This window comes from Carassius carassius, chromosome 16 (assembly GCF_963082965.1).
Source record: "Carassius carassius chromosome 16, fCarCar2.1, whole genome shotgun sequence".
NCBI lineage: Eukaryota > Metazoa > Chordata > Actinopteri > Cypriniformes > Cyprinidae > Carassius > Carassius carassius.
The window spans coordinates 30,283,195-30,295,110 of record NC_081770.1 but is presented as its reverse complement, the minus strand read 5'-3'; the positions used below and the strand labels follow the sequence as shown (position 1 = coordinate 30,295,110).

Below are 11,916 nucleotides of genomic sequence, written 5' to 3'. Positions count from 1 at the left end.
GTTGAAATGATCAGAATGTATGACAAAGGGTTCTAAAAATATGGTTTCTTATAAGAAAAGTGTTTCCATGGCTCAGTTTCCCCCGGGTTAGGGGTAAGGTGACCCGAGTCGAGTCAGGGGGTAAGATGCACCATCTGACCAAATCTGATTCAAACCTATGTGAAATAAATAACAAAATAAAACCTAATTTAATAATTTACTTTTACAAACATATTTACATATATTTTTTCATAATGTTAACTTTAACAACATAAAACCAACCAAATGAGGTTTAAATTTCAGTGTTTAATTGTTTGCATTTCTGAAACAATATGTTGAAAACTAAATTGTAGCCTTTCTTAAAACAGACTAAACAGGGTTTGTTGGCCATTAGTTATACAGATGAAGGGATATATCTGTTTATAATGTGATGAAAAGCATTTTCTGGTTCTTATCAGAGAAGGAGTTGGTCACTTGTACACTGTCCCTATTAAATAAACTACAAAATATGTACAGTATATATGATAAACTAAACCAGTAACATCACATTAAAACATTAGTTTATAATTTAGAGATTTAACTTAACTAAAGTGCCTTATGATGGGGTAAGTTAAAATGCAGACTCAATTTCCCCCACAACATTTGGCTCACTTTGCCCCATAGCTGCAATTTTGAGAAAGAAAAAAAAAGCTACTGTAGTTTAACAGTTCAGGCTAATATCAAATTAAACTGAGTATCAACAGATATCAGTTCTTTTCAATTCCTCGATTTCAAACCCGAAGTAATAGATTGGGACCCGGCCCGGACCCAGCTGACCATTTAAATATAGCCCCGAAACCACACAGATCCTGGGTCAGGTCCCAGGTCCTCGGGTCTCGGTCCTCCATGAAGAACTCTACTTGGGATTCATTTTAAAAATGACTCGTTTTAATGAATCAGAGTCGACTCTTTCTTTTGAGAGACAATAACTTTATATAGGATGTTTTTTATTCACTTAGAGCTGCATGAAAATTGTTCAAAAATTTCATAATAACGGCACTTTAACAGCATTAACTTACAATAGTGAAATATGTCTCACCTCAGGTAGATTGAATGTTTTCCTGCCTTGCTGTGTGTTGGGCTCATGATCAATAAGTTGTTTACATTCGCCTAAACTAATTTGGCAAAATCAAAATGCAGATGGTGAAAGAGAATTGCTGTTAGTGCAAATCATCTGACAGAGGATTGGTCTTAAAGTCTACCTCAAACAGCATCTATATTTCAACTCCAGTGGCATAACAACATCGGCCCTTGCGGCCAAAAAAACAGACCGGTCCACCAGGAATTCTCCTGGTGCTCCCGATTAGCCAATCTGGGCCTGTCTCGGGAGATTCGTAAATGGCACCCACGAGGGAAGACAGCAGATATACGTCTTGGCTGACACGTTGAGTATAAACATTATATATATGTGACTCGCATATATCACCACCTATGGGTTGTTGAATATTATTCTATGCTATGTATATTTTCCCATCCCTTAGGTACCCAACACTGACTGCACAACTGATTCATTTTTATTTATTATTTAATAAATTTAATTTAATTTTAATTGTTAATCAATTTCGTTAATCTAGCCAATTTAGTTAATATTTTTATTTTCTAAAGTTACTAAATAAATAATAAAAAAAAAAAAAAAATATATATATATATATATATATATATATATATAATCTTCTGTCACAATTGATATTCTTCGCGTGCCATGCCCGCGAAACCTGCCGGCGGGTATATAAGCAGGTGTGACCACCGCGCGCAGAACCCGGTTTTCATAGTGGACATCAACAGACATTGGACATTTTCATTACCAGCTTTTCTGAGGTAAAGTACTTTTTACTTAACCGATTTAGGTAGGCTACATTACTTTTAAAACATACGAGCCCACTACAAAAGTAAATGATACTTGAAACTTTGAAGAAAATAAATAATAAAACGAATCATAGCATAACGTTACTATATTATTGGTAGGCCTACAGGGTAGCCAGATAAATAACTGCCGCATTCACATATAAACATTTTAAATTGTCATAAAATTGATTAACTGTCTTTTCCAGGAAATTTACCACTACTTTTCACTTAAACAATGGTTTTCCGGGGTTCTTTCCCCATAGTTTACTGTCACCACAATTAAATGCCGTTAAGTCTGTGTGACGTCTTTTGGGAAATCCGCTCAGATTGAAAGAAACTTTTTTTGTTTCATCAGGCATGTCTATTATGTTAACGTTTATTTCAGTCATGTCTTTGATGTTATATCGTTACTTTAAAATAAATAAATTATATAATTGTTAATAATAATATTGTTACGTTACTTTGGAAAGCGCGTTGTCTCACAGGCTTGGCTGCGAGTGCGTGAGCGCGTGAGTGCTGGCCGTGCTGGCGCGTGCACCTAAAGAGAGCGAGACCTGTCTTGTAAAGATGAGATCAGATTTATAATGAAATCGGCCATTCGTCAGTCATATTATTAATACCACTACATTTAATAATATTTAAATATGTAATAATATTAATATTGTTTTCATGATAACAATAATTATTTTTATTTCAATCAGTGTTAATAATAATAATAATGATATTAGTACTACTACTACTATTAATACAAAATAAACTCAAATAATAATAATTAAAATACAAATAAAAGTTATTAGTATTATTAATACTATTCATAATAATGATAATAATAAAAAAAGTCGCATCAGATGCATTGCTGCATTCTTCTTGTGGATTTTTAGATGCTATAAATATATTAATAAATCAAGAGCCTTTATTAGCTTTTGGAATGTATACCATGAAAAAATTATATTATAATAATTATAATAATTAATAATTATTCCGTAGATGATATAATTTTCATTTATGGGTGAACTATCCTTAATGTGAACTCATATAGCTTATTTGTTCTTATTTTCAGATGTTATCATACAATTTATACATTTGAACCTTTTTATGATTTATAAAATAATTCTCTTCTCTCTTTTTCAGCTTCTTCGATTACTTGACAGAAGTACTTGTATTCTTCGATCTGCTTGTTGTAAGTCATACATATCAATCATCCTACACTACATCTCAGCTTTGCCCCAGCTAACAGACTTTTGTTATAAGAACGTTCTCCAAATATTCAGTGTTGGTTCTGGGAACGTGACAAATGTCCACTTTTAATGACGGTAGAGGAATGTGTTTTAAAAAGGTATAATGTTCCTCAAACATTCTTTCAACTTAATTTTTATTTAAAATTCAACATTATACGAACGTTGATTTGTAAAATTCCAAGAACATAAAAATATCCAGTTTCTTAAATGTTACAAGAATGTTATTTAAAGGTTAGTGTTCCTGAAACATTCTTTCAATCATCTTTCTAAGAGGAATAAGAACACAAACTACAACCTTATTCAGACACAGCTTTAGATAAACTGAAGATAAAAGACATTATCTCTCTCAAGATCTGATTAAACAACTCCACAAACAGCATTACCAGCTTCACTCATTACTAACCAGACTGACTTTATTAACAAATATTCTGCATTCTGCAAAACAGCACATTTTCTATTTGCATCAGGTATTACAGTATAAGGTGATATATTATACTATATTACAGTATAAGGTGATGAAGTTCTATTCCACTCTTCAAGATTTATATTAAAAAAAGACTGCACAAAAATAGAGTACAATCTAAAATAAATAAATGCTCAACCTTACAATTATCCATATGGATTGCAGCTACTTGGACAGTCTTTCGAAGGACTATGCAAAAAAATCAGCCCCACGGAGCACTTTAGGTCAAGACAAATAAACGCTTTTTTCTAAGCAAATTAATTTTTTTCTTAACCAGTTACAACTGGTGTATTTTAATACTTTAGCACAGTCCACATGGGGGGCATAAATCAAGCCAAAGAGGAGAGTAAAAACTGTGACAAAAGTCTTGCTCATTACCTGGCCCAATCTGCTTTACTAGAGGCACCTTATATTTTTATATTTTATAAGTTTGAGTGGATAGTGGCAACATCATCTTCAACGATAGTTAAGATTCTCATCTTCTCCCCTTGTGAATGAATCCTGGGTCTGTGTCCTGCAGTAGAAAATAAATCAGCATAAAATTAGGGTCATTTTTATTTTATTTTATTGAATTATGTTAGACTACAGAGTGTTCCTAAGGGTCTGCTCATGTAACTTCACTTGAAAAGTAAAGGTGTTCATGTTTTTAAGCATGTTCAAATTCAGCCATAGAGCTAAAACTGATAAACGGAAAAGATTTCCCAACAATGCCATATCAGCATTGATGTGATTCCACAGAATCCACAGCCATTCTGATTTAATGCTTTTTATTTCAGATCACCCAAAATCGTACATGTATTAAGGCACACATTCTGTTCATCACCCAAAATGGGTCATATTGCATCAGTGAAGATTGGTTTAAATCACTAGTCATTGCCATTGCTTCATTACTGTTTAACCTTATGATTGTGCACTGTATTGTTTTAACAGGTTAGATATCAGAGGGAATGTCTCCGGACAGTGTTGCGAAGCAGTAATTTTCCATTGTCTTTGCTTTGGTAAAATAACAACTTGTTGAATTTGTGCTATCAGATGAAGTTAAACTGATCACTGAGAAAGTTTCAACTACGATTATTTTATAAAGTAATTTTTACCATGATTTCGTCTGTGATGATAAGTTTTGTATATCACACAAAACCTATCTCTTAACAGCATCCGGTAAATATCAGGTGTGAGTGTATATTCTCAACCCATTCTCACTCCAAAGGCGTCAAAAACCGAAGCATGGTCAAGCGCCCCTAGCGTCACTTTTATGACGCCAAATGTGCCTCTCGGCATCGAAATATCGACGCCCTACGACCTTCATTACTTTCAGTGGGAAACTTTTGGCGTCAGAATTTCGACGCGAGGACATGAGATGTTTATCGCTATGAAATCTCGTTCAAGAAGTCTCATTCAGCACACATCGCGATACTTGCTGTCAGTTCCACAGTTTGGGTGAGTAGTCGTAAATACGCTCTTTTAATAACTTTTATAAAATGTATTCTGTCTTCTTTATTACTCAGATTAGCGCCATATGTTTAATCGCTGTATTATATCGGTCATCCGCGGCTGTCTTTGAGTTTCATTGCGTTTAACTAAATGAACACAGCTGGTAATTAGTGTGATTAAACTCTATCGGTCACGTGACGTGCCATAGACCTTCGATCCGTTTTATGTTAATTTCAGGTTCAATTATGTGGTATTTGTAGTAAAATCATGTTTATCACGACACTTACAAAAGTAATAAATGAAATCTGAAGTTAAAACACAGTAAACGGGACATTTACCATGTTTTTACCACAGTAACTGTAGTTTTACTATGGTATATTAGTAATCAATACAACAATACAATAATCACCAAACCAGCTATGTTCTGTAATGTTAGTGTTTTTATGTGCTTTTATATGACAGATATCACAGTTATCATATGTTCTGTACCATGCTTTTAATACCTTTTAATGTAAATAAAAAAAATCAAATAAAACAAATTAAAACTAAATAATACAAAAAATGTATTTTTCCATCTTGCAGTTCATTCATATCAGTTTATATCTAAATATTTTGCTAACAGATCATTATTAAAAATCTGTATATAATTCAATTTTATTTTCTCTCCCCTTTTTTATTATTTTTATTTTTATTTTTAGCTGAAAAGACATAAAGGAAGCAGTCAGCCCAGTGGTGTTTGTGGAGAGGTATTCCTTCAGAAATGGAGAGGTCAGAAAGCTGCGGAGGCAGACATTTGCAGCAGTAAGTCTGTGATAGTTTTACCTTTTATCAAACATTCCTGCTGTTATCATTTGTACAGCATTTGTTGTTTCTTAAACTGTTGCACTGTCCAAATACCCACACTTGCCATCTTTGCACTTGACCACTTGATTAATTATTTGACGTCTTTCCTGTATTTGGCCTAGGTTTTCATGACCTGATGACTGTGTTTCCCAGTCCTGGTCCTGGAGAACCCCAGCACTGCACGGTTTTGGTGTCTCTCTTATCTGACAAACACATTTTTGAGGTCTTGGAGTCTTCACTGATGAGCTGATGAGCTGAATCAGGTGTGTTTGATCAGGGAGACATCTCAAATGTGCAGTGTTGGGGTTCTCCAGGACCAGGATTGTGAGCCACTGCCTTATGGGACACACTTATGTGTTTACAGAGATTTTTAATATCTAATTATCAATATTTCACATACTGTACTTTGAACAGCTTTCCGTGACCTCTTGTGAGATCTCGGCAAAAAGTCTGACGATTTATTCCAAAACATGATGCATGATGGGATACACTAAGCGTTTTATAGTGCTCCGGAGCAGTATTGGAGAGGTTTAGTGTGTGTTAAGGATGCTGTGCTTTGGCATTATTAAGACCGGGGACAGTCTTGTGCACACACTGTCACATACACACACTCTCAAGTGGCCAAGACTGCAAGTGTGGGTATCTGGACAGGGTCAAAGTCTTAAAAATGAACCCTAAACACAGTCGCACATCACTTGTATGATATTGTACAAGCCCCAGGACTGTCTCATCTGACACTATCAAAATAATTCATATGACTATAGCTTGCTATTTATTACTTGCTTTTAATAATGCATGCATTTAACATTTAGTTATAGAGCATCTTTACAGAGGCTGCTTTTGTGTTCTAAACAAAACCCAGTGTAATGTATAAGTTGAATGTAATGTAATATTTCCTTCCTTTCTGTCTCACAGGATTGTTTGCAGATAACACTGTAGTTCTCCATCATGCACAAGGACTCACCTCGTTAACTCTTTATCCCCCACACACACAGAAATGGTCCCTGGATCAGTGATTAAACTTTACAGTGGTTTGATTTTTGCAGAAGATGTAACTTTGTTTTAATTATAAGCTCATAATGAATACATTACAGAACCAGTGATGAAAAGAATAGTTAAAAATAGTATTTTTCATATTGATAAAGCATTGTGTTCTCTTTTTCAAGCTGCATACAGTAAACTTTACTTGGTGTCTTCCTAATGCTTTTATCATTAAAAAAAGCATCAGTTCTCATCAGGAGTTTTAGTAAAGGAGATATTCATACACAGTCTTCCCCTAGTTCCAATCATGAAGTGAATTCATGATGTTATTGTCAAAGGTAGCAGGTGTTTGTTTTCCTGAACACTTTCTCTGTCTTCCATTGTTCAGACAATCAATTGTTCTTCAATTGTTCAAAACAATCAGTGTTTATTTGATGCTGTGCTGATAGAGTTTTATAGATGATATATTGCACACTTGACATGCATGTCTTCATGGTGTTATTTTGTGAGTTTGAAACATTTACATTGTGTTGTATAACATTTTGGTCAGCTTTTTCCAGTGTTCTCTGAAAGACATACTGTATTTCCTGTTTTGTTTTTTAATAAAAGCATTTTCATTTGCATACTGAAAATAGTTAACGTTTACAACATAACTGCCTTTTTATTCTTAATTTGGGTACGCTGTCTTTAAATGAGTTTGACATGTCAATAAATAATGGAAGATCTTTACAAAATATGCATGTTCATTATGCTTTATGTATTTATTTGTTCATTCATTCATTCATTTATTCTTTCTGTTTTTAATCCTTCAAATGGTAGAGAAATGGTAAATCACAGAAACACAAATGTGAACAATTATAACTTTAAAACACAATGTAATATAAAATGTACATTTTAGAAGCACATCATTTGATTAGTAAATATATTTTTCTTTGGTCAAAAAAAAAAATTAAAATCTTAAAAAATCTGTTTTATATTTAATGAGAGGGATCTATCTGTTGGGTGCTAACTGCGAGTGCTGGGCATGTGCACATCAATATTGCCCCATTTTTGTCAAGCTGAACAACGGAGGAAGGTGTAGACGTTAATAAAACAGAATCTAATAAGTAGCAAATATTATCTATTGTTAACCGAATCTATCCCTTCAGCTGAAAAACGAAAGACATCTGTCATAAATGGATAAGGACGTGTGACGCAGCTGCTCAGCTTTGATGTCATTGGCTGTTAATTTTCAGGACAGTCTGTGGTTGGACTATCTTTTAACCCATTTTAAACAGCGCATCATGTTAAAAAGTATGTTTTGCTGCTAGCATCACATTAGTAATATATTAAGTCAACAATGAAGTGTCGCTATCTTGAGAAAAAATGACATCTTTAGCGAGATCCTATCCCTAACCCTGTGCATAACTTCAATGAACTACAAAAAACAGCCCCCTAGTGTTGCCTTTCCATAGATAGAACGATGGAGGGTTGTGGGTAATGTAGTTTAAAATTTTTATTAACGAAACAAAATAAATTATTTATTTTAAGGAAAACTGGATATCTAAATATGTTCATTGTGCAAACATCTATGATATATTTGAGAGGCAGGCTGAAATGTGGTATTTTACAGTGAGCAATATTTAAAATGCCTTTATGCCAGCTTTCCATTTATTTCTGAAAATTGAGTTAAACATTATTTTATCAGCATAGCATAAGTAATAATTCTGCCCATTTTCTCTTTGATATGTTTATTGGACTCTGATTTACAGCCATTTGAAATGTACAGTTTTGGGCTCTTCCGGGGGGTGCTACTGGGCCCCTGGGGGTAGAAGGGCAGTAAAACCTACATATATGTATTCTCCTCATCATGGACAACAAACTGAGCTGAGTCACATTTATATCTGACAGTTTTCACAGTCCTCTGTTTTCTATTCTTACATCATGACTAGGACAGCTTTTGACAGGACATTGTGAGGCCATCTGATGAAACATGGAAAAATTAGAAAGAAATTATTTAATAATGAAAATAATAGATTATTTATTTGATTTTTGAAGTAAATGGCAATAAATATAATGGATGAACCTGCAACAACTTGCCATTATCTATTCCCCACTGTAAAGAAGTAGTCAAGGACAATTTTATACTGTGATACTTCACTATTACACAAGGACAAATTCATGCAGTGCTAAGAATATATATATATATATATATATATATATATATATATATATATATATAAATATATATATAAACTAATTAGTGTAAAAATGTCCTCCTCACCCCCGTATCTTCCTCCTCATGTGCTGGACATCAGTAATGTGCATGCTCTTGGTTTGAATACAGTACAAGATCCACGTTGATCATTCCTGCTACATTCTCAGTTATCCCTCAAGTGTTTGTAACAATAAAGCCCATGGCACCATCTTGTAATGCAAAATAATTAATCTCGTAACTCCCTTTCTCTCACAAAACAATTGGTATTTGTTACTAAATATAAACAATAATAACTTTTTGGTGTACTGATGTACCAGATGTCATTACTCCGATCAAATATTTTTATGTCTTAAGTAAAAAATAATGCCAATAATTAATAATATAATATAATATAATATAATATAATAATAGTAGTTTTTCCAAGTCTAAAATAAACACATGAGCCTACCTAGTAAAATGATGTGTTTACCAAGAATCTTCAGAACACAATATTCATCATATTCATTTTATTCATTTTATTGAAGCATAGACTATAAAGATGATAAAGTAGCATCAAGACAAATAAGATTCAAGGAAAATAATTATTTATCATCAAAAAGACATTAACCTCATATATTAATCAGTTCACACAGATGAGTGATGAAATGTCCTTAAAAGTCACACAATCCCATCCAGTCAACTGTGATACAGATCATGTGATACATATAAGACATCTGATACTGTTTCAGAAAATAATGATTCCTTATCATCACATCTAAACTGGTTTCATCTCCCCATCGTGATCTTCTTCTCTGGTGTCAGGAAACAGTTTGTGGCTGATATCCAGCACTGATGTGGTGTAGCTTGTTCTCAGCCAGAGGATCTCTCAGTCCTAACATCCCAGACCTGGTCAAAGTGAAACAAACAATCCAGATTGTTTAATGGACAGAGAGCTCAGCTTATGTTCTGTGTGATTTTAGCAGGGTGAGCAACTATGCATCTTGTAGTACTGTACACTTACCATTCTTCAAGCTGCTTTTTTTTTAAACTTTATTTTTTTATTTTTTGACAAGAAAAAAACAAAAACAAATAACAGACAGACAGACAGACCAAGGGACATCTGGCAAAATCATCACAATTAACAGAGTTGCTCAACATCCTATGAAACAAGGATTGCTCAACATCATATGAAAAAGGAAAAGAAAAAAAGAGAAAAGGGAAAACAATAAATGAAGATAAATAAATAAAGGCAATACATCTCAAATTGTATTCAGATAAGATATCCATTTTTCCCAATATGTTTCACATTTCTTTCGGGCATGTCTTAGAGAAAAAGTCAAATGTTCCATAACATAAATTTCCCTAACTATTTCTATCCATTCAGCAATTGTCGGGGAATCTTTACTTAGCCATTTCCTAGTTATTGCTTTCTTGCTACCCGCTAAAAGTATCTGTAACAGATATCTATCTATCTTTCCCAGCCCTGTAGGTAGGTTTCCTAAATATATAACACTGAAATTAGATTCGAGTTCTGAGCCGAATATTGACTTTATAGCCTTCACCACCTCTATCCAATACAAAGAAATAATAGGGCATTCCCAAAAGATATGAAAGTGACCAGCAGACATATTACCACACATTCTCCAACACTGACCATGTTCAGAATTTTTACTCTGTGACTTTTTTATATTAGGAGTTATAAAGAATCTTAACGTGTTTTTCCAGGTGAATCCCCTCCACAGACCTGAGCTGGAAGTGGTAGATTGTGTCCTACATATATTCAACCAGTCTTCTTCGCTTATCTCTATGTTAGCTTCTTTCTCCCACCTCTTTTTTACATACATTGTTGAAAGTCCCCTGTCTAACTGTAGGTATGAATATAACCTGGAAATCAGTTTTATGTTAGTATTACCCTTGTATGCATCAACAAATACTCTTATCAGGTCCCTTCCCTTCTCTTCGGTAGTTTTAATATGCTTATCAAAGTGGTGTCTCAGTTGAAGGTATCTGAAAAAATCTTCTTTCCCTAATTTGTATGTATCTATGAGTTTTTTGAAAGTATGCAAACCGTCAGTGGAGGAAATTATACAGTATGAAGTGATCCCTGAATTGGTCCAGTGTTTGAATCTACCATCCAGTCCAGCTGGTGCGAATTCTGTATCATATTTAACCCAGCGTAATATTCGTGCATTTCTTTCAAATTCCTTATTTTTAAGTAGTTTGTGCCAAATTTTAAGCGGGACTGCCATCCAGTTATTTATTTTTTTCAGAAGTTTTTTCAGGAGAGTTTTTTCACCCAGAATAGATTGAAGAGGTATGCTTATTTGATTTTTCTCTAGTTCCTTCCATTTTGCATCACACACGGGGTCACACCAACAGACCAGAGAACGTAACTGCGCCGCTCTATAATAATCTTCCAAGCATGGTAGAGCCATACCTCCCTTGTCCCCCTTATCCTTGGGGAGTTGTAATGTTTGAAATTTAATCCTTGGTTTTTGTTTTCCCCAAATAAAAGATGAGATAGTTCTGTTCCAATCACTGAATTGCTTGAGGGGCACTTCAACGGGTAATGATTGAAAAAGAAAAAGCAACCTGGGCAGTATATTCATCTTTATGGCGTCTATTCTGTTGTACATATCCATTGATAATAGTGACCACCGGTTTAAGTCTGCTTTAATATCAGCTGTTATAGGAATGTAATTGTGGTCATAAATGGCTGAGATCTATTTAGGTATTTGTACCCCTAAATATTTAATTGTATTACCTTTCCATTTAAATTGACAGATTTTATAAATATTTTCTTGTGGTTGGTAATTGAAAGTAAGCGTTTGAGTTTTATGCAGGTTTAGTTTATAGCCGGAATATGAACCAAATTCTTTAAGAAGAGATAGTAATTTAGGCAAACTTTTATTAGGATTGGT

At 33.9% G+C, this 11,916-nt stretch overlaps 1 protein-coding gene across 1 annotated transcript in view; it reads left to right on the top strand.

Moving 5' to 3' along the window:
* LOC132160094 (NACHT, LRR and PYD domains-containing protein 3-like) overlaps positions 1–4,878 on the top strand; it is a 274,868-nt gene extending 269,990 nt beyond the window's left edge. Inside the window, exon 13 of the mRNA XM_059569808.1 lies at positions 4,772–4,878. Within this exon, the coding sequence (XP_059425791.1) occupies positions 4,772–4,820 (49 nt within the window). The 3' untranslated portion in view covers positions 4,821–4,878. The remainder of the gene's footprint in view (positions 1–4,771) is intronic.
* Positions 4,879–11,916: the final 7,038 nt, after the last annotated feature.